The 21,908-nt window shown below is 50.3% G+C and overlaps 10 protein-coding genes across 10 annotated transcripts; 5 read left to right on the top strand and 5 right to left on the bottom strand.

The window, feature by feature from the left end:
• Positions 1-777: 777 nt before the first annotated feature.
• On the top strand, positions 778-1,780 carry IAQ61_006597 (uncharacterized protein; the record flags this gene model as incomplete). The annotated part of the gene is made up of 2 exons (XM_003845439.1): positions 778-1,034; positions 1,081-1,780. The coding sequence occupies 2 exons, from the start codon at positions 778-780 to the stop codon at positions 1,778-1,780; spliced, it is 957 nt and encodes a 318-aa protein (XP_003845487.1).
• A 585-nt stretch (positions 1,781-2,365) lies between these two features.
• Positions 2,366-3,944, top strand: IAQ61_006596 (uncharacterized protein; the record flags this gene model as incomplete). Its single annotated transcript, XM_066097234.1, has 2 exons — positions 2,366-2,557; positions 2,613-3,944. The coding sequence occupies 2 exons, from the start codon at positions 2,366-2,368 to the stop codon at positions 3,942-3,944; spliced, it is 1,524 nt and encodes a 507-aa protein (XP_065952711.1).
• Positions 3,945-5,719: 1,775 nt separating this feature from the next.
• MDR2 (multidrug-resistance transporter mdr2) lies at positions 5,720-7,861 on the bottom strand (the record flags this gene model as incomplete). The annotated part of the gene is made up of 2 exons (XM_003845436.2): positions 5,720-6,187; positions 6,236-7,861. The coding sequence occupies 2 exons, from the start codon at positions 7,859-7,861 to the stop codon at positions 5,720-5,722; spliced, it is 2,094 nt and encodes a 697-aa protein (XP_003845484.2).
• Positions 7,862-8,794: 933 nt separating this feature from the next.
• IAQ61_006594 (uncharacterized protein) lies at positions 8,795-10,027 on the top strand (the record flags this gene model as incomplete). Its single annotated transcript, XM_003845435.1, has 1 exon — positions 8,795-10,027. One exon carries the CDS (start codon positions 8,795-8,797, stop codon positions 10,025-10,027), a length of 1,233 nt encoding a protein of 410 aa, XP_003845483.1.
• Positions 10,028-10,182: 155 nt separating this feature from the next.
• On the bottom strand, positions 10,183-13,414 carry IAQ61_006593 (uncharacterized protein; the record flags this gene model as incomplete). Its single annotated transcript, XM_003845434.2, has 3 exons — positions 13,007-13,414; positions 12,010-12,954; positions 10,183-11,960 (listed from the first exon to the last, which is right to left on the bottom strand). The coding sequence occupies exons 1-3, from the start codon at positions 13,314-13,316 to the stop codon at positions 10,183-10,185; spliced, it is 3,033 nt and encodes a 1,010-aa protein (XP_003845482.1). The 5' UTR covers positions 13,317-13,414.
• A 172-nt stretch (positions 13,415-13,586) lies between these two features.
• IAQ61_006592 (uncharacterized protein) lies at positions 13,587-14,028 on the top strand (the record flags this gene model as incomplete). Its single annotated transcript, XM_003845433.1, has 3 exons — positions 13,587-13,748; positions 13,802-13,888; positions 13,942-14,028. 3 exons carry the CDS (start codon positions 13,587-13,589, stop codon positions 14,026-14,028), a joined length of 336 nt encoding a protein of 111 aa, XP_003845481.1.
• A 126-nt stretch (positions 14,029-14,154) lies between these two features.
• Positions 14,155-15,262, bottom strand: IAQ61_006591 (uncharacterized protein; the record flags this gene model as incomplete). The annotated part of the gene is made up of 2 exons (XM_003845432.1): positions 14,155-15,167; positions 15,220-15,262. 2 exons carry the CDS (start codon positions 15,260-15,262, stop codon positions 14,155-14,157), a joined length of 1,056 nt encoding a protein of 351 aa, XP_003845480.1.
• A 555-nt stretch (positions 15,263-15,817) lies between these two features.
• Positions 15,818-16,747, top strand: IAQ61_006590 (uncharacterized protein; the record flags this gene model as incomplete). Its single annotated transcript, XM_003845431.1, has 1 exon — positions 15,818-16,747. One exon carries the CDS (start codon positions 15,818-15,820, stop codon positions 16,745-16,747), a length of 930 nt encoding a protein of 309 aa, XP_003845479.1.
• A 552-nt stretch (positions 16,748-17,299) lies between these two features.
• Positions 17,300-18,244, bottom strand: IAQ61_006589 (uncharacterized protein; the record flags this gene model as incomplete). The annotated part of the gene is made up of 2 exons (XM_066097233.1): positions 17,300-17,699; positions 17,832-18,244. 2 exons carry the CDS (start codon positions 18,242-18,244, stop codon positions 17,300-17,302), a joined length of 813 nt encoding a protein of 270 aa, XP_065952710.1.
• Positions 18,245-19,236: 992 nt separating this feature from the next.
• On the bottom strand, positions 19,237-19,965 carry IAQ61_006588 (uncharacterized protein; the record flags this gene model as incomplete). The annotated part of the gene is made up of 2 exons (XM_066097232.1): positions 19,237-19,546; positions 19,817-19,965. 2 exons carry the CDS (start codon positions 19,963-19,965, stop codon positions 19,237-19,239), a joined length of 459 nt encoding a protein of 152 aa, XP_065952709.1.
• Between the last annotated feature and the right edge of the window lie 1,943 nt (positions 19,966-21,908).

The raw sequence follows: 21,908 nt of genomic DNA, 5'->3' as shown, positions 1-21,908 counted from the left end.
GCGGGAAGCTCTTCCTAACAACTTGCCTTTCTGCAGTTGATACGACTCTGAGACTTTCTTGCACGTCAGGATTATCTACGGTTCTAATAAAGAAACCTCTTTTAGAATCATCAAATACTCCTTATGACCCGTTCCAACTATTTTTCAACTACCTCGAAAAAGTTCTCGCACGCTATTTGTTGAAAACTGCTATTGTTGGCATATGTGTTTGAGCTTCAGGCTGATGAAGTGACAATATCACTCGGAGCTGGGCCTCAAGGGGATAGCCCAAATTCGTGGCGGCCCTGCTCTATGGAGAATATCCAAACCCAAAATGTAGCCTCCAAAGTGTAGGCCACTCCGGAAGTAGCGAATGCAAGGGTGGCCCTCGATGGTGCTGAGCGGCGAGTGTGAGATTGGATCGCTGTAAGCTAGGCCTCGGCTCCGGAGTTATTCCGGCGCTAACCTTGAGCCCGTTTCAACTTGCCCCTCGAGGGGCTGTGGAGGAAGACGCGACAGCCATCGACAAACTTTCACGATTTTACGACCCATTGACGAATATTTTGCATTCCCCGCCCTCATTTGTCTCCTGTTGATTGTATCTACGGTCACCGGATTCGAGGATCTTCTGCGCCTCCGCTTACCTCAAAGTAATCCTCTAGACTTGGTGACGACGCTTCCCATATTCGAGCTTCACCGCTCTCAAGATTATAGATATCGAGCTTGTTCGCCCTAAATCACCGGCTTTCAATCCATATTCTTCATCCCGGGACTAGTAGCCCGTCTCTTGCATTCGCCATGCCTGAAACGACCAAGGTGGTGCCACTCACTTGCCATGGACACTCTCGGCCTGTCCCGCATATACACTTTTCCTCCATGTTAGACGAAGACCAGTATTACATCATATCCGCATGTAAAGACAACAATCCTATGCTCCGCGATGGCATCACTGGAGACTGGATTGGCACGTTCTTGGGGCATAAGGGTGCTGTCTGGCAAGCGCGACTCTCCTCTGATGCCTCCTTGGCTGCTACAGCATCAGCCGATTTCTCTGCGTGGGTCGCGCAAGCTTTTTTATGGAATCTTACTAATAGGAATCAGAAAAGTATGGGATACGCATACGGGCGAAGCTCTCCATACACTCTCGCACAATCACATTGTTCGCGCCGTCGCATTTCCTAACCAGCCACACCCGCAAATCCTTGCCACAGGTGGAATGGAGAAGAAGTTGCGGATATACGATCTTTCAAGAAGTGACTCGGCAACAAGCTATGAGATTGGCGCGGGGGTTCACGGCGGTACGATCAAGTCTATTGTATGGACCTCGGACCCAAATGTTGTAATCACGGCAGCCGAGGACAAGAAGGTGCGTTGGTGGGATCTAAGACAAGAATCCACCATTGGTGAACATGTGGTTGAAGGCGCAGTGGGCACTTGCGAGTTGGATAACACCTCCTCTGACGGTGTCTTGAGCGTGGCTGCTGGAAACAGCGTTTACTTCTTCAACAGTCTATCGCCTGGATCGCTCATCAAAAGTATCAAAACACCTTACGAAATCGCCAGCGTAGCTTTACACAATGGGCAAAGGAGGTTTGTTACTGGTGGTAGCAACCAGAACGACACTTGGGTCCGACTATGGGATTTCGACGAAGAGAAAGAGCTAGAGACTAACAAGGGTCATCATGGCCCGATCTGGTCCGCGAGTTTCTCTCCAGATGGCAAGATCTACGCCACTGGTAGCGAAGACGGCACAGTGAAGCTATGGAAATTCACTAATGGCCCTTACGGTCTTTGGAAATAGGGGGCAGCAACGAGTCCTGCGACTGGGCGTGAGGCCCAACTTCAAGCTGGCTCGTCACTTCGGTTGCCACTTTGCTCCTATTATTACGCTGTACACAATACAAAGATACCCAAATGCCTCAACAGCTCCGTGTACACCTACTATACGAATCCAATTCACAATCACTTGGCAAGCATCATGATGAGCATCTGCAACATAAGGAGCTCAAATCACCTGCACGAATAGTGGGTTTGGACTAAGACTACGTCACCCAGGGCAAGTGCAACCGAGAGTTACTTGATTAGGCGTGCCGGAGGATTACCACGGCCATGGTAGATTGCATGAAGCTGCAGTCGGACTATTGGGCAGCATGGAATGTGATAGGCAACGCTTAACAAGTACCGATAAGCAGTCCGCACAGCACTGAGCCATGATAGATATGTAGACTGCTTAGAGTGGAAGGCTTTCCATGATAACGGATTTAGGAGCAGTACGCGCCCCTCGTGCAGTGCTCCCTTCAGACGTCACTGCTCTACGTACAACCGGTGGTCACTGATTATTGTGCTGTTCTGCCTCAGCAACGGCCTCATACACTCTTTTGAAAGAATGATTGAGAAAAAGCATGAGATATCTCTCGTCAGGGAACCTAGCGTTGACAATGGACAGCTCGCAGCGGAGAAGCAGATGCGCGATATTGGCGCAGATTTATACCTCGAAGTTCAACAGTGCTCTAGAGAAGAGCTTGACGCAGAACGCAAAATTGTATTGAGAAAGATTGACTGGGTCATTATGCCAATGGTATGTATACTACACTTTTACATTTATACCACAAGTAGACTAAGCAGCGTCTTAGATCTGTATAACCTACACCATACAGTTCCTTGACAAGCTTTCCTTGAACTATGCAAATGCCTACACGCTGACTCCAGATCTGGGTCTTGAGGGCGCACGGTATGGGTGGGTTGCAGCCATATTCAACTTCGGATACCTTTTCTGGGCTTTACCTGCAAACTATCTGATCCAACGACTGCCCGTATCAAAGTACACGGGCTCTATGATTCTCCTTTGGTCAATCCTCCTATGCTGCCATGTTGCCGCGAAAGACTACGCCGGCATGCTCGCCCTGCGCTTCCTACTCGGCATGTTCGAGGCCTCCATCTCCCCTGCCATCATGAACATCGTCTCCATGTTCTACACTCGCACCGAGCAACCACTCCGCATGTGCGTCTTCCTCGCTTTTAACGGCATGGCCACCATGGTCGGCGCACTGTTAGGCTACGGTCTCGGCCACGCACACAGTCCCCACCTCAAGACCTGGCAGCTCATCTTTCTCGTCATCGGACTCTTGAACTTTGCATGGGCATGGGTCTTCCTCTGCGTGATGCCCGACTCGCCCTCGACGGCCAAATTCCTAACCCACAAACAGCGCATCGTAGCCATCGATCGCATCGCGCGCAATATGATTGGTGTCAAAACCACGGCTTTTGACAAAAATCAAGCTGTAGAAGCACTCCTCGACTTCAAAGTCCACTGCCTCGTCCTCATCGGCCTAGCCTGCGGCGTCGTCAACGGCGGCGTCTCCAACTTCTCCTCCTCCCTACTCAAAGGCTTCGGCTTCTCAGGAATCTACGCCACCCTCCTCCAACTCCCCACCGGCGCCATCGAATTCCTCATCGTCCCACTCTGCGGCCTCGCAGCCGGCTACTTCAAAAACACGCGCTGCATCATCCTAGCCCTCATCTGTCTTCCCCCTCTCGCCGGCCTCTTGGGCATCCGCCTCACCCCCCTGTCCCACCGCTGGTCCCTCGTCGGCTGCACCTGGCTACAATACATCATCGGCGCCCCCGTAATCCTCAGCTGGAACCTCCTGACAACCAACATTGCAGGCCACACCAAGCGCAGCACCGCCAACGGCCTCTGGTTTTGCTTCTACGCCGCCGGTAACATTGCCGGTGCGAACATCTTCTTCGCCGACGAAGCGCCCCGCTATTTCTCCGCCCTCACCGCCCTCGTCGTGTGTTATGTGGCTATGGTCGGGGTGGCGCTGACGCTGGGCGTGTATATGCGGTGGGTGAATCGGAGCAGGGATTGCAGGTTTGGGGCTGGGGAGGGGGAGGACGCGGTGAGGGATGGGTTTGAGGATGTTACGGATGGGCGGGCGCGGTATTTTAGGTATGCGTTGTGAGGGGGTTTTTTTTTGTCAAAGGAATATGAGTAAGTCGCAAAGGCCCTCGGGACTGTACGGAAGCATTTGGTGTGTGGCTATTGCGTTTAATGGGATTCATACTTTCTTCTTCTTTGATTGGATATGAATTCGATTGTTTGTGCTTTGGTCTGGAATGGGTTTGCAAGTCATTCTAGTATCGTAGTTGTTATCGCTGTGGATTCCCTCAGGTTGAGTGTCAGGTCCGCTCTTCACCTCGAGACCACCATAGGATTCCGCAGGATCAGACCTATACCCCCACCAACCACGCTCGACACCAAAATAATCAAAACAGGATCATTTGGTCATTTTAATCCAGTCCATGTCCTCCTTCAGACTCCAAATCTGCCCCGGAATTCAATTCGATCTTGGTAACCCACCAGTCTCACTGACCCGCGGCATTCCCTCGTCTTCCAATGCTCGAATTTCATCTTCTCTCTCCAACACCAATCCCCTCCCCTTCCTCCACCACCATCTACTCCTCCCACACTCCCCCCTTTCTCAACCTTCCCAACAGCTCCCCATCGGTATCAGCAAACCTGCAACCCGAGACTCCCAACTCGGAACAGCGAGTCCGGGAAAGGCGCGCGAAATGATAACACATCCATGGATGCGTTACTCGATAGCAGACAGAAAGGAAGCGAGGAATTTATGCGCGTGTTTGCGGTATACACGTGATTGACGTGCCTTCACACATCGCCATCGCCATCGCCATCGCCATCGCCATCGCCATCGCCATCGCGGCCACCATGAATTTGGAACCCAGGATACAAAGCCAGGCATGCATGTCAGAGCGAGCACTGCACAGTGTTAGCTTCGCCATACAACAACGCCCAAGACACTCCAGCCACCTGACATCCATGCGCGACAGGGTACCCTACCGCAACCACCTGCATCTCCCTACAGACAAACAAGTGCATGCATACCGCCCACAAAAGCCCCATGCAAAAACGACTCGTGCACTAGCGCAGCGTGCAAGACGAGGACGACGATGCGGTACTTGTACTTGCGCGCCGTTGTTTCTCTTGGAGGAGTTGGTAATCTGGGTTTTTGGGGTGGGTGCGGGCGAAGGCGAGGGGGAAGTGTAGCCAGAGGGAATTTTTGGATTTAGAGGATCTTGGAAGGGAGGAGTTGTAGGAAGAGGAATGAGTATTGTTCACGAGCAGGGAATTGCTGCCATAGGTACTACTGAGTGCAAAGGAGCCGATGGAAGACATGATAATGGTGAGTTGGGCTGTCGAGAAAATTCTTTGAAATGAAGAATGATTTTGTTTTGGAGACTAGTCGGCGTCACGAGATAGGTATTGAGAGGGGTTTATAAATATATATACAATTATTTTTTCCGTTGCGGTTGAAATTTGCAAACCAAACTTGCCTAAACAAAAGGTGATGTGATGCTTGCGGCCGGTCCATCTAGAAAAGGTATCGTGAGGTGTTCGGAAACGGGTCGATGGATTCCCGGAAAGATTGGTCACACGTGAGGACCACTTGTTCCGCTGCATCGATGGGCTAGGACCATCCTGTTAGGTCCCCTGCCATAGGGCGGGGGCAGCGATTGAAACCTTCAGGCAAGATGATCTCGAGATGTTTTTGGAAACGCCATCGTCGAGGATGTTGCGTCGTTGTGTCGTGTGGTTGGACAACTCGGTTGCCCGGATGCAGTTGCCCGCCACAGATGGTTCGTCCGGGTATGCCGGACCATGGACTCCCGACCCAAGACTCGTTCTTCTCCATCGCAAGTTTTTTGCGAGTCTCCTTCAGATGCGGTTACGACTTGCTTCTTGTTCTTGGTCGTGCTCAGTCTCCCTCTCCACCTGCTCTGTGTCGCCAGGCCGTGGCTTTGTGGCAGCCTTTGTGTCTACCTCGCCTCCATTCAACTGCCATTCCATGAGCTTATTGAAGGCACCGTCGGGGTTCTTTGTGAGCTCTTCATATGTGCCTTCTTCAGCAACCTTGCCGTCGGCATCAATGCAAATTATGCGATCAGAGCGCTTGATTGTAGACAGTCGATGAGCGATGCTGATTGTGGTATTGTTCTCTTGGAGAAGCTTGCTCAATGCCTGGTTGACCAAGGTTTCTGATTCTGCGTCCAAAGCGCTCGTAGCCTCATCAAGAATAAGAATATCAGGCTTCTTGATGAGTGCGCGTGCAATTGCAATGCGCTGCTTCTGACCACCAGATAGCTGGGTACCTCTGGCACCGACATGTGTTTCGAGACCATCAGGCTATAATTTGTCAGTAAATAGTCATCAATTAGAGTGCACATGGCGTACAAAGTCGCTGATGAATTGGCAATTAGCTTTGCGCGCTGCTGCAACAATCTCAGCACGGGTCGCGTCTGGCACCCCATAGGCAATATTCTCCGCAATGGTCCCCGAGAACAGCACAGGCTCCTGGCCGACGAAACCAATTTTCCTTCTTAACTGTTTTGCATTCATCTTCGTAACGTCCTTTCCATCAATGGTAATTGTACCGCTGGTAGGGTTGTAGAAGCGCAGGAGCAAGCTTGCTACGGTGGACTTGCCAGCTCCACTAGGCGCCACGATGGCAACATTCGTTCCCTGTTCGATCCTGAAGTTGAGATCTTTGAAGATGGTCACTGCTGGTCGCGTCGGGTAGCTAAAGGAGACGTTGTGGAACTCGATTGGGCCGCGCGCAGACTTGACCGGCAGACCCTTTGTGGGCGAAATGGTTGGATTGCGATCTTGAAGCTCGAAGAGACGACTGGCAGCTCCCACTCCTTTCATCATCTCACCATAGAACCCAGATAGACCAACCATGCTGGAACCAGCATAGACGGTGTACATGAGGAACGACGAGAGTTCACCGATGGAGATGACGCCGGTCTTCACCATGTTACCTCCAACGTACAGCATCCCAATAATGGTCAGATTGCCCATCAGTCCGGTACTACCGTAGAAGGTTGCCGCTATGATGGCCTCTTTCTTTCCCAATGCAAATATTCTCTTGACTTGGCGGTTGTATCGAGCAGCCTCCTGAACCTCGCCAGCAAAGGCCTGACTTGTTCGTACGTTGCCCAGTCGCTCCTCCGCAATCTTGGTCAATGTTCCCAAGTTCTTCTGAATCTTACGACTGAGGTTTCGTAGTGCACGACCTGAGAAGAAGGCGACCAGAGCCACTGGTGGGGCAATCAGAGCGAGGATACCGGTGAGCTTCAGACTGACGAATCCCATCATGGCAAAACCAGCAGCACCGCTGACGAGCGCTCTGAGCCCATCCGACAGGTTTTGTGTGATGCTCTTGCCGACGATGATGGTGTCCGAACCCAGACGGGAGATGAGGTCTCCAACCCGGTTGGCATCGAAGAACTCTGCGTTTTGCACAAAGGTCTTGCGGTACAATTGCGAGCGCAGGCGGGCCACGATGCGTTCTCCCACAATACGTAGAATGATGATACGACCAAAGTTGAAACTCGCACCCGCTGTCAGCACGCCAGCCAAGGCAAAGTAAAAGGCCGAGGGATGGAGTCCAAAGAGTAGGCCGTCGGTGTTTTCCGTTTGTGTTGCAGCGTCGAGGATTCGGCCAATGGAGAAGGGGACAGACAGAGAGATAGCGGAGCCAAAGATGAGGAAGAGGAAGGCCCACGATAGCGTTCCCAGCTCCGGGCGGGCGATCTTGATCAGCCTCACAATCTCACGCATGCCGCCTGGAGCGCCTCCGGATCCGCTTCCATCTTTGCTGAGCTTGGCACTCATGTTGACCTGCTTTGCCTGCGTCGCCTTTTCCGACTTTGCAAAGCCTTGCTCTTCTGCGTCACCGTCATTCTCCTCGAGGTCCATGATGCCCCTTTCCTTGATCTCCTGTCGGTAGGACAGCCGCTGCTTCACCGGCTTGGCATTACTCGTAGCCTCTGCGAGTAGTTGGGACGTCGTGAACATGCGGATGGGGGACTGTGTGAGGCCATTGCGACGCGTGGTGCCTGCGGTTGCGAAGCGTACAAGGAATGGCGATGACGTCGGAGTTGACGAAGTTGACGTTGAAGTTGAACGTGGTAGGCAACCATTCCAGCTCGGTGCTCGAGAGGCGACGAATGATATCGGGCATGGGTTTGTCGTGAATGCTCTCGACACGATTGGGGCCGTTGTGGAGTGCAAACGAGGGGATTGTATGAGCGCAAAGAGGGCTCCGTTTGCCGGACCATGACAGGCCTTTGCTGCCGACAAGCCCAACGGGCCGCGCATAACTCGGGAGGGGAAGACTGTACTGTCCACCTACCGGGATTGTGTGATGAATTGGCGGTCCAAAAGAACATTCGACATGGTCATGGATGGGCTGGTTATGCGGGCGAGCAAGAGCGGGCTCCAGCAAAAGCAAGAGAAAGCGTTGACGAGCTTCTGACAAAAGTTCGGCCGCGGTAACGGTACCTAGAGTTAATGACGCCCTGGATGATGAAATTGATCGGCGCCCGGACCAACGGGCTTGCTGACTTAGCATGCCATAGTAGCCAGACCAGAACAACACCTACACCTAGAGTACTACCCAGGCCTCATGCTTCCAACTTACCCAAGAAAAGCACGCAATATGTTGGCATCCTATTCAAACATAAACAGCATATATGGCAGATCTAATGTGCAATCCGGCAGGCAGCAATGCACAGCGAACCGTACATGACTCCCCGTTAACTAGCTGGCTCTAGTTCACTGTTCGACTCATCTTGCCTCATCACCAACCACACTCCCGTATACCATATGCTTCAAGTACTTGATGAATAAAAAAAGCACGTGGAAAGTAGATGGACGGATACCCCTTCACTCGTCGCATGGCCACATCCGTCTTACCTCAAATGCCACACCACTTGCCAAATTCCATCCATGTCACCTCCTCTACCCATCCAACTCGATGGCACAACCCTCGAAGGCGGCGGCCAACTTCTGCGTCTCGCCCTTGGTCTCTCCAGCCTAACTTCAAAGCCCATCACCATCACTAACATCCGCGGTAAACGGCATGGAGGCGGCGGTCTAAAATCACAACACCTAGCCTGCGTCCAATGGCTCGCTCAAGCCTGCTCCGCCCAAGTCAGCGGCGCAACCCTGAAGAGCAGGGCAATCACTTTTATTCCAGACACTGTACGGACAACACCCAGCAACATACTCACCAGCAGAGAAATCCACATCAACCAAACCACACCTGGAAGCGTCACCCTCGTCTTCCAAGCCATACTGCCCTACATTCTCTTCTCAGGCTCTTCCTCTTCCTCCTCCCCACTCCCAGTCCAAGTGCACATCACAGGCGGTACCAATGTCTCCAACTCGCCATCCATAGACTACATAGCACAAGTCCTCCTCCCCACCCTCCAACTCATCGGCATCCCCCCCATCACCAGCACCCTACACTCCCGCGGCTGGTCTCCACCCGGCAATCCCCCACAACTAGGCAGTATAACCTACACCATCCGCCCGCTCAGCGGCCCCCTTCCCGCATTCAACCTCACCAACCGCGGCCCCATCACCGGTATAAAAGCCACCATCATCGCTCCCCAAGCCTCCGAACTCCACTTCCGCAACCACCTAGCCCACATCTTTCAACACCGCTTCTCCCCCCTTTCCACACCTACCACACCCACCCCGACCCTCACGATAACTTTCCACCCCTCCCCCTCCCCAAAACACTACTACCTCCTCCTAACCGCCCACACCACCACCGCCCACACTCTCGGCCGCGACCTCCTCTCCACCACCCGTCCGTCCAAAACCACATCTGAAAAACTAACCGCCACTACCATGGTGGAACAAGTCTCCGCCCAGCTGCTCGAAGAAATCGCTACAGGTGCCTGTGTGGATAGTCATCTGAGGGACCAGCTGCTTGTGTTTCAGGCGTTGGCGCGGGGAAGGAGTACGGTGGCGGGAGGGGGGCGGGAGCCGAGTTTGCATTTGAAAACTGCGCGGTGGGTTGCGAAGGAGATATTAGGGGTAGAGGGAGAGGGAGAGGAGGATGGGGGGTGTGAGGGTGTTGGGTACTGTCCGGGTCCAGGAGAGGGGAAAGGGAATGTGGTGGATAACGAAGAGGGGGGATTGGCCGAGGGATTAGAGAGATTGCAAATGTGAGGATTTGCTATGACGAGAAGAATGTAACCCGTAGTTTAGACATGATTGATATTGTCATTACACCAGCAGACGGGTTGAACGAAATATGTCTATCTATTTCTTTCTCGTCATATCTCATGCCACATAAGCTTCCTTCTTAAATTCCTTCTTTCTCACTAAAACGTCCCAACAACCCTCTTAACCGTCCTCCGCATCCCCTCCCCACTAACCTGCACCACCCCCTCCAACTCCGCACTCCTCAATACCTCCTGAAACTCTGCGTTGTCCACCTGCTCACTCGCCCCCTCCCTCACCTTCTTCACCAGCTCCCCCACACGCACACTCTGCCCCGCACCACCCAGCTCATCCAGCGCCGCAAGCACCGCACGCTTGAGATCATCCTTCCTCCTGCGGTCGCCGCTCGAGGTGCCCTCGGTGAGCAGCGACATGTCGATGAGGCCGGTGCGCGCATCCGTTGCAGCTTGCTTGAGCGCGGATTTGATCAGCCGCACGGCTTCGTGCACATCATCTGCCGTGACTTCCTGTGAGAGACGCATCTTGGCGTGCGCTTCCGAGAGGCGAATCATGGATTCCAGCTGGCGCGTTGTAGCCGTGATGCGGCGTTCCTGGGAGCGAATGTCGGCGCCGAGGGCGCGCATGGCCACATAGGCATCAACAAGCGCTTTGGAGGCCGGTTCTGTGATTTTGGGGTGGATATTGGTGCGGGCATAGGAGATGTAGGATGTGAGGAATTCTATGGGTAGAATCTCATTCTTGGATGCGTTTTCGGGTACATCCTCGAGATACATCCCGACCAAGTGGCGAGCTAGGCGGCGATCGTTTTGCTCGTCGATGCGATCGAGGACGAGGTAGACGAGATCGAAACGCGAAAGAAGGGTTGGCGGCAGATCAATGTTTTGCGGTACGGGAAGGTTGACATTGTACTTTGAACCGATGGGATTGGCAGATGCGAGGATAGAAGTACGAGCGTTGAGGGTGGTGATGATACCTGCCTTTGCGATCGAGACGGTCTGTTGTTCCATAACTTCGTGCAAGACCGACCGTGTAGATTCCGACATCTTGTCGAACTCGTCAATGCAGCATACACCGCCATCAGAAAGGACCAACGCTCCAGACTCAAGCACCAGTTGCCTAGTTTCAGGATCGCGTGTAACATAGGCAGTAAGACCGACAGCCGAGGAGCCTTTTCCGGAGGTGTAAACACCACGAGGTGCGATTCTGTGCACGTACTGCAAAATCTGCGACTTCGCCGTCGAAGGGTCACCACAAAGCAGAACGTTAATATCGCCTCTGTACTTGGGACTCCCACCCTTCTCAAAAGACTTGTTGGTACCTCCAAAGAGTTGTAACATGATGCCCTTCTTGACGTCGTCCATCTCATAGATACTAGGCGCAAGAGATCGAGACAGAAGCTCGTAGACGTCGGGACGAGCGCCAACTTCCTTGATCTTTGCTTCCTCCTCTTCCGAGACTTTGCGAGTCTGCTCCAAATCGCCAGCAGCGTGCTCAGCAAGCTCCTCCTCAATGGTAGAGACATCAATACCCATGCGTTTCTTGTCAACCTTCTGAATATGTAGTACGTCGACGTAGGTTTTGAAGATGTTCTTGACGGAGCGCTGGCGAGGGTTGGTACGCACTTGGTTGCATTTGAAGATTCCAGTAATTTCGACTCGGTCACCAGCCTTGCAAACATCAACAAGCTCATCGTATGCGCACAAGGAGACTGAATGTGGTGTCTGACCATCCGGCATGTCGTCTGGTGTTTCTTGTAGCTTGATGACCTGCTTGTTGGCAAAACCAGAGCGGTTGTGGACGATTTGCATGGAGTTGGGAGATTCACAGACAGCACGCGGGCATTTGGTGGGTTCGGTGATCTTGCCACGGTCGATGTCTACCCTGACGGTATGCTGGCAGACGGAGCAACGGAAGAAGGCTGATCAGATTAGTCAAAATACAGGGAGATTTCGGGGCGCTACACATACCATCTTTCATATCTGGGATAATGGGTGTAGTCCTAATGACGAGGCCTTTCACACTGACCAGTTTGTCCATATCGCCGGGGTTTAATTCACGCAGATTGATCGTCTTGTCCAAACCAAACGGCCGAACGTTGTATGTCTTCTGGTCGACTTCGCTCACTAGGTTAGGAATATCGGCGAATGGAGCAGGAGAGGGAGCGCCTGGAGTAGGAGCATCAGAACTGAGCATAGGAGGCAGGGAGCTCGAATCGCGAGTCCTCGGTTGCGCAGCACGCTGTTGTTGGGACAATTGAACCCTCATCTCAGCCATGCGCTTCTCAGCAAGTTCGAGCATTGTGTCCTTGATCGCAACGTCCATGATGGGGATGATTTCGTTGGGATAAGCCTGCAACTGGTGCCAAAGTTTTCTTGTTGGCGGGTAAGCCTTCAAATTGCGTGCATCCAAGTTGAGAGGTGTGACACCGAGTTCGAGCATCATCTTCATGATATCGACATATTCTCGAGCCATGGCTGGATGGTCTGCAGGAAGATTCATGCCCTCTTCAAGTTCGCCATCTTGAATCATTCGGTATTTCCTTTGAAAGTTCATTAGAAAGTCCTTCATGGCGTGCCTTGCATCCACAAGAGACACATTGGTACCCCAAATGACCCGCGAGGAGTTTCCGCCCAGCACATCGGCATCTGACGTATCTGGGTTCAAGTTGGAGAAGGTCGGTGCGTCTGATGCTTCTTGAACAGGTACACCATCCTCACCAACGAATAGTGTGCGGCGACGGTTCGAGGGACCCGTGCCAAATACATCGGAGTGGATATCGCTGCGACGAGCACGGGCAGCAGACTCGGAACCACGCACGAAGAGAGCACTACTGCTGCTACGGAGGTCTGTATTTTGAGCATTGCGAGCTCGACCAGGGCTGGAACTGGAGTCATAATGGATAGGCGAGGAATCTGGCTGATGGTAAGTAGTGCAACCACAATTCAGAGTCTATCTCAACCATACCTCCCACAGTCATGGCGCTGGCCTTTGGGGTCGCGCCACCATCACTTTCTTCGCCATTTGCTGGGTCTGCGCCCGATGGTTGTGCGGGCGACGAACGGAAGAACAAGGGCGATTGTGTTGATGTGGTCTGAAATCTCTGGTTTCGAGGTGTCGCCTGTGATCCACGTTGCGATGCTTGAGAGGCTTCCGTTTGTAATTGTTCCTCTGGTCCAGCTGGCGGTGGACTAGAGGTGACAGCTGCAGGAGCGCTTCGTCGAGGAGTCACAGATGCGGACGTGCGCTGAGAGCGACGTTTGGTCGGAGAAGACATTGTGGCGATGCTCTCTCTCTCTCTCTGTCTGTGTCTCTGTCTATACACAGCGTCGCAGTGGAGTCATCCGTGATCGTTGTTGTAGAGAGGGGTTGCTGGGGTGAAGTGGGCGGTAGCGCGTCCTCCTGTTTCTACGCGACGCGTTTTGCACTAATAAACGGCGTCGATTGGGCTTAGCTCTTGCAGCTTGAGATGGACCTAGCTGGGTAGTTGTTGGCCCCGCCATCCACTCAACTGCATCGAGAACTTTCATATCCCAACTGAATCACCATGGCACCTCCTTCAAGACTTGCCATTGCGACTAGCGTTGTGAACCGCCTTGTCAAGGAAGAAGCCAGCTACCACAAGGAGCTTGCGCAACAAGAGACACGCATCCAGAAGCACGAGACGAGTGAGGGCGATGAGAATGCCGAGTATACACTGAGGCAAGAGGTGGGGCATACTACCCAGATCGATTGGACTGAACAAAGCTGATTGCTAGACAGCGTCAAGCACTGCAAGAAACCAAGAATGTCCTGTCAGGCATGAAGACGAAAATTCAAGCTGCCTTAGAGAAGCTGGAGGATGAGCTTGTAAGTCCAGCTCTATGCAGCGATGAAGATCTACTTATGCTGACTGTAAATAGGAGAATGGAGAAGCATCAGAAGCGGAGGTTACTAAGGCAAAGGAGGCCATTGCAGTAGGAAAAGATGCAATTAAAGAGGCCTCATAATCTTGCATCTGCCACATGTCGAAAAATATGATACCCCAATCAATATATACATGTGCGAATCAGCACCCTGAGCAAACCTGAACGCCGCGCTATGCAATATACATTGAACGAGACGATCTCCCATCTTTACGACTCATCCATTTTGCCGGTTACTCGATCCTCTCCATCATCCTCACCATCTTCGAGATCCTCGCCTTCTTCAATACCCGAAGAGTCGTCCTCGTTGGTTTCCTCGAAATTGGCTCCAGAGTCGGCCATGTCAGTATCTTCAACTGCTCCTGATCTGCCTGCCGATGCTACCACGCTGGCTTCTCTTGACAAGGGCTTCAACCTGTCTTGTGGGGGCACTCTGAGACTAGACGAGCCCTCCCCACTCTGGCTTGCATGAATCGGTGTTACGCCGCCATCTGGTCGTGGCGTACCCACGTGGCTGGCATCACCCCTAGAAACGCTACCCTCGTGCTCACCGTCTTCATCACCATCCTTCATCATGCCTTCCTTGCGCTCTGCCTCCTCTTTCTCGTCCTTGATCATACGCAGCATGCCCCGAGCCTCTTCCTCGATACGTCCAAACTGCGTGCACCGTTCGCTCCATGTGTCCTTTGCTGACTGCACCTCGTGCTCAAGCTCTGCAATCTCTTCATCCAATTTTGCATGCGCAAGTGCTTGCTCATCTCGAGGTTTCAACATTTTGCTACTGGTGATCTTTTCCGTCAACTCGTCGTACGTCTTGCGCACTGCCAAAGTTTCCTTCGCCTCCACTAGCTGTACGCGAAGTTCCTCAATCGCCGTTTTTACATGCGCTTGCTTTGCCTCGATACCGATCTTCTCCACTGCATATCGCTGGCGCTCCTCGTGATTGCTGTTTGTGGTGAACTCGGCTCGTAGAATGGCAAAATCGATGAGTGACAGTTCGTTCATGATGTCTTTGCGCCATATCTCGATGTTGTGTATTTGCTGCTTACGTTCTACTGCTGCCGCAGCAGCCTCCTCATCGGCCGCCGAGGCATCTGGTGGTGGGGAAGGAAGCTGTTTTGGTCGCGCCTGTTCAAAGAAGTCGGGCTTGAGTATGCGACCGGCAGCATGCGTGTAGGGTCGCGCTTCGACAGCGAGGAGTCTTGAGACGTTGTGGAGCGCATCTGGCGAAGCTTAGTGAGAAGCTGCGCGGGCAGAGTGAAGCAGAGACCTTACCCTCGTCTGCTTGGGACAACAGGCCCCAGTCTTTGGGCGCCATGATAACTGACACTAACTGACACTTCTTCCTTCCAGCTTGTGGGGGAGGGGGAATATGGTGGATTCTTTTGTCCTTCAAAAGTGCGAGATGTGGCTTGTCGCTGTCTTGAACGGTCTTGGGTCTTGAACCTCACGCGAAAGCTTGTGGCGCTAAATGAGCCCCATGCAGCCTCCCAGGTGGTTAGCTTTCCCGCAGTAACCTAACAATACGTCAGATCATTCCCAACCATGTCTCCTTCACCGCGCTTCGGGGTGCGCCGACCTCGATGACCTTCACTTTCACCGTTTTTCACCGGAGCCTATTCGAACAATAGCTCTTTATTTGACGGCGAACGCATGCACGCGCACAATGTGACTGGTGCCTTAGTCCAGGTTGCTCTTGGACCACGTTACGCTTTATCCACGATTTACAGACACCTCGACTTGAACTTGTCCTCGAACTCGTCACCGTTTCCTCCACCAAACAACCATTATATTCAAGAGTAATTCAAAATTATAAACAAGCCTATACCGCTTTGTTCTACACTACCACCCTTCTCGCCGCATTATATCCACGATGCCGGCCGCCTCCCTATACGAGATGGCCAGGCGGCGCCTGGTGAAGAACATCCACTTGCTCGACAGTGTCGCCGATCTACCATTCCACTTCGTCGAGCCAATAATCCGCTACATTCAGAACCCCGAACAATTACAGCTGCTTGAAGAGAACTGTGAACAGTTAAGGGGTGAGACGGGCGAGATCTGGCTACGGTTCATCAAGCGCGACATTCCAAGCTGGGAGACGAGGAGATTCGAGCCACAGAATCCTAAGAACTGGGCTAAGGTCTATCGAAAACTCAAGAAGGATGCAGAGAACGAGAAGCTTGCGCAGGCAGAGATGTTGAGGAACAAGATGAAGGCTGTGGACCGGACCCAGACCAAGACCCAGATTGTCGACAGCAGGACGGCTTTAGGTGCCGCCAGAATGTTCTCTAGCCGTGGATCAGGATCTTCAGCTAACGCCAGCTGGGGACCGTCTACGGGTGCGCCTGCAAAGACTGGTAAGGCAGTGCTGGACAAGCTGAAGAGGGGAATGTTCGACTACAAGCGCGATCGCCCAACGCTGCACCAGGCACCGCCGCAGATCCAAGCCCGGAGAAGGACTCAGCTCGTGAAGGCGCCGGCTCACATGGTACGCATGGCTGTGAATGAAGCCCCCCAACGACGGATAGCGGACGCAAGGGAAGCAGCGGACGCAGCAGCGAAGAGGCACGAACCACAAACACCTGCGAGCAGACCGTCTTCGACTAAACCTCAGATCATTCAACGACCTGTGCCTCAGAAGAGCGCGCTACCGGAGCGGGTTTCATTGCCACAAAACTATCACGCGGAGAGGCAGAGGACAGGTCCCGCCGCCTCCGATGTCAGAGCCTCGGCGCTTGTCCCAGCTCCCAAGAGAAAGCGGACTGAATACAGCATGTTTCAACCAAATAAAAGGAGGACTTGAAAGGTGGTCATCTCTTTTTTCCGCCAGGCTTCTGGTGCACTTCGGCTTCAATATTACGTGGGCGAACATGGCGAACAAGGTCGTTTCACCAATGTCTCTCCGTTCTTGGTCATCGGTTTCTTGCATGATTTTTGACATTTGTGGACGCATGGGCTGGACCGAAACTAGATTATGCACACATACACATTCTGTAGAGCGGCGTTTTGTCTCGTCTCACCAATCTACTTTACTGTTACTTGCTTCGCACCTATACATCATCTTGAATCTCCCTGTCTCAATCTCATGATAGCGCCACGGTGTAAATACCAGCGCACATCCATGATTTTCCCATGTTTTGGATTCAAGGTTTTTACATTTCACTATCTTCGGTAACTATACACTATACACTATGTAAATCCTCATTACGTTTCTTTTACGTCGTGATGTGTCATCTCCCACCCTCTGAACTCAACAAGCGACTGTACATGATCCCGTCTTCCCAGCTTTGCTGGATCTGCACCCTAATTCTCGATACATATCACTAATCCCTTTCATGTCTCGGACACCGTCTCACTATGCCGGAACCACAATTGCGTCCCTCTGCTTTATTCCCGCATACTCGCCCAGCAGTTCTTTGTCCCCTTTCCTCTTCAGTACAAGCGCAGCGCTGAACACCATGACGGGTCCTGACACAGCCACGCCCTTGACCATACTTCCCGCCTTGACACCTGCTGATGGTCCGGATAGTGCTAGGTTTGATGATGGGAGAACGTTGCTTGATGATCCAGTGTGACTCACAGTCCATACCAGTCTTTCGTTAAGAAGTGACGGGAAAGGATGGGAGAAAGCGGGTGGATGTGGAGACGGATTGTTAGTAAGGTAAGCCTGCACCCGGGTTCCCGGCAAGTCTTCTGGTGATTCAATGTAAGCCGTAGTGCTGAGATGTGTGAGCTCTATGGGCATGGATGAGTGGCTGTGATGCTCAAAGGAGAATTTGGACGGTCCCAGAGAGCCAAGCAGGTGCGAGTATCGCCAGTAAGCCTTCCTGTAGGTATCTTGGTGGCTAGATAGATTCTATGCCGCAGTCCTAGGGTAGTGTTTGTACGAGGATACTTTGAAGAACGACAGGCTGGAGGCTGGTTTTCGTGGGTGGTCAGGCGTTTGGCTCAAGGGATAACAGTTTTCGTGTGGTGCTATTTGGGTGCTTATTCGGCTGGGATGTCGTTCGGCCTCTCTAGAACCATTATGTCCTTGGATATCGGACGTTTCCATCCCTTTCGGTGGATGTGTTGGTGACTGGGTCAACTTTGTTGTCTTCTCTTGCCACCACACTTCCTCAAAGACTATTTTGTTGGCAAACTTGTCTTGCTTCTGCTGCTTCCGCTTTCCTAGCCTCTTCTGTCGCGTGATCACAAAGAGAACTACAAGAAGGATGAGTATGATAGCAGCGGAACAGGTAATGCCGATTGCAACTCCGCGCTTCAATCCGGGTAGTGTCCCCTGCTTGTCTTGAGCCATCGACGATGTTGTGTTGGATGTATCAGATGTATGAAACGGCGAAAAATCTTGGAGCGGCGACATGGTATGAATTGCATGTACAAAGAGAGTTACAGAGAAAGAGGCCGGGGGATGCCATAGTTGCAGTGTATTTGTAGCATCAAGCCAAAATCACTGTACTACGCGAGACCATCTCAAGCTGTGTTGCGGCGCAGGTGCATGATCAGGTAGGACGGCAAGGCTTAGAGTGTGGCAGATGGGGAGACTGCACATGTGAGACCGTTGGTTGCCCAATAGATTGACGGCGTGCGCCGAGTGCTACAGACACAGCATGCAACTTCGTTTTGTGCCACTGAACCACGATAATTCAAAAAATGGCTCATTGGTGTTGCAGTCTGAGGGGCCTGGCGCTCGAGTGCATGCAAGGGACGGGAGAGGCGTCTGTGTGTTGCGTCATCCGATGCGGTGGACCATGAGATCTTCATCTAGCCTACAGCAAACGTGCATCCTGGTTCTGCACCTTACCGTATAAACGAAATGGTTGCGGCAAATATCAGTGCTAACTAGAGCAGATCCAATAGATAGCTAAATCGGCTATAATTCAGCCTATGCGTACAAAGTAGTAGTATGATCAATTGTCATCTTTAGAAATATAACCATGAAATTATACTGTTATATACTGTCTCTTAGATCTAGATAAAAAATTCCCTCTAGTATTGACTATAGGTAGTGCTACAGGTACTACACAGTTTTTGTCTGGCCCCATTCTGTTTTCAAAGCTCAACGTATCGTGAGCTCGCACCTTTTACCCCTTTCACACACGTACACTATGCTAAGCTCTTGGCCTGTGAGACTGCAACAAAAGCCAAGATAGACGCCTACAGAATCCTAACCAAACACAACAATGCTGGAGGTGCGTCCGACCCCAATCGACCCCAATACCCCTCTTGGTGTTCCCCGACCCCATTGCTAGCCTACTTGTGAAACGTGATTAGATGCTTAAATTTCTACCATCATTCGATAGTAAAAAGCTCTATTACAAATTGACCAAACTTTTGATACTGAACCATTTCCTTGAATTGCACGACACCTTCGGCACCAATATTCCAAGTATGAAGCATTTTATCTGGTAGGGCATGCTCATTCATGGAATAGAGGTTTACGATAACGTTCCCAGCGAAATGGTTTACGAACGTGACTACGTCGACGAACTTAGTTTCACCGACAAATGTCCAGAAGATTGAGAGGCCATCAATTACAAGTTTGCTATTAGGGCCAAACTTGAAACGGGGCATCTGATAGTGTGCACGTCGTTGGAGTTTGCTAAGCGTGGTGAGTATAATGAGTTCTGAGCGTTACTTGAGGGCACGTACTGCGGCGAAGACTGCGCAACGGAGTCTGGATTGTTGGAACGAGGTCTATTTTTACCTAGTCAGCGTTTGGGATTGCTTAAGAGGGTGCTGGAAGTCCTGGGGTAGGTGCCACAGGGGAATATAAACCCAAGCAAAGCTTGAACATGGTGCAAAGACAATTTGGCCGTAATGCATCTACTTTTAGGACAAGGCGTCATGTAATGGAGTGAACATGACCTACTGTACAGATTTGATAGGTGGCGATTCGATGGGTGATAATTCGTTGACATGGCGAATCGAGATTGCTTGATCTTGGTGGTCGAGGGGCAAGGCGACTAAAGTGACTGCTGAGAGCAGTGAGATCAAGGTAAGGGAAAGTGGCAAGCGCATGTTGGAAGTAAGTTGATCAATCGAGAGAAGCTGTGATTTGATCGAAGGCGTTGGTTAGACAATAAGGTATTGAATGTGTGTAGCAGTTAGCGCAGTTAAGTAAGAAGAAGGCAGTCTCTAATCTACTAAGTATTCATGCAATCTATAAGACTATGTCTATAAAGAGAAATTAAAATCGCTCAATCCTTAGCAGCTAGGTCAGGTAAAATTAGAAGGTAAGCCGGATTACCAGGGTTAAAGTGGATCACGAAAGGTAAGTTTAATCAACTTAGGGAAGATAGATTGGTTATAATTTATAGGCCTAGTATCTATAAATTTGAGACAGGTTCGTAGTAGTAAGAGATTATGAGAGGTAGGGACTGAAAGATGAATAAATGGGGCGAAGATATATGAATAATTCCGGAAATCTGGATCACTAAGGTTAGGAATAATTTAGGAGATAGATTATTAGATTATATCTACTATAATCAGACTTATATATATAGAGCTTTAGCTACCCTTACTAGAAGGTGAATAATTAGTAAACCTTCCTTACTAGAGCTCCTGCTTTTTATTAGGTACTTAGTAGTAAGCTAGTAGTTTATTAGATAGTAGGTTATATAAGGGTATTAACTAGGATTAATTAGATTAAGATACTTTATAATCTAGTTAATATCCCTTTATAACACACCCCCTAGGTATAGGTAGATCTTTTATTATTATAGTTATACTTATAGTTAGTAGGTAGTATAGCTAATTAGAGTATTATATATCTAAAGGGTTAAATTAGCTTACCCTTTAGATACTAACTAGCGTGCCTTCCTTATTTAGCTTATATTTATATACTTAAATATTATCTAAACTAAGCTTTATAACTCTATCTACCTAACTATAATTTTTACTATAGCTTAAATTATAAGATTATATAACTCTAAAGATCTAAACTATACTTATATCTCTACTAACCTATATCTTAGTTAAAGTTAAAATCTACTACTTATACTTACTCTACCTATACTACCTTTATTACCTCTTATACTACTAAAGCTATTATTACTAAAGCTACTACTACTAAAGAAAAGCGTGCTACTATTAAGTATAAAGCTATTATAAAGCGTGTAGTAGCTAAGTATATAGCTACTACTACTATAGCTAAGATTAAGAAGCTAAGGAAGGGCGCTCCTGCCTTAGCTCTTACCCCTCTAGCTCTAACTCCTACTCCTCCCTAGACCCCTCCTAATACCTCTACTCCTTCTTCTACTCCCTCTCTAGCTCCTAAGGAGACCCTAAGATCCTCCTACTATAGAGAGCCTAGTATTTATTATACTAAAACTTATCTAAATTATCTACACTTTATACTCTTTAATAAGTTTAATAGTAAGTACTATAACTCTTCTAGTAAGAGGACTTAGTACTAGTAGTACTTCTTTAAGTATAGCTATATCCTAATATATATAATCTATATAAGAATTTTTCCTTTATAATACTTAGTAAAATCTATACTAATAAACTAATAGCCCTAAGCTTACCTAATACTTTATACTATCCTTTCTAGTAAGGAAGTAAGTAAGTAAGAGCTAAGACCTTCTTAAGAATAAGAAGTAGAGGGTCTTAGTACTCCTTAAGGAGAGTAAGGCTAAGTAGTAGGAGCTAGTAAAAGCTACTACTACTACTACTAAGCTTGCGCGTAAGGCTACTACTATAGCTAAGGGTGCCTAGAGCTCCTTATTAGAAGATAAGGACTCTAGCTTTGTTATGGACTAGCCTTAGGGGAGAATGCAATAAGCGTTAATAATAGTATTTAGTATCTTAAAGGAGAGGTAAGCCCTTAGCGCCTTTTTATAGGTGTGTAATGTGTTTGCTTAGTAGTAGTGTTAGACTTAGTCTATCTTATATTAGACCTAGGCTTAGGCATAAGCCTAAGCCCTTTATATACCCCTAACCTTCCCTATAAACTATTATAA

The sequence above is a fragment of the Plenodomus lingam genome, assembly GCF_022343315.1.
Source record: "Plenodomus lingam strain CAN1 chromosome Unknown contig_26, whole genome shotgun sequence".
Lineage (NCBI taxonomy): Eukaryota > Fungi > Ascomycota > Dothideomycetes > Pleosporales > Leptosphaeriaceae > Plenodomus > Plenodomus lingam.
The sequence above is the reverse complement of the archived record's forward strand: the minus strand, read 5'-3'. Positions and strand labels throughout refer to the sequence as shown.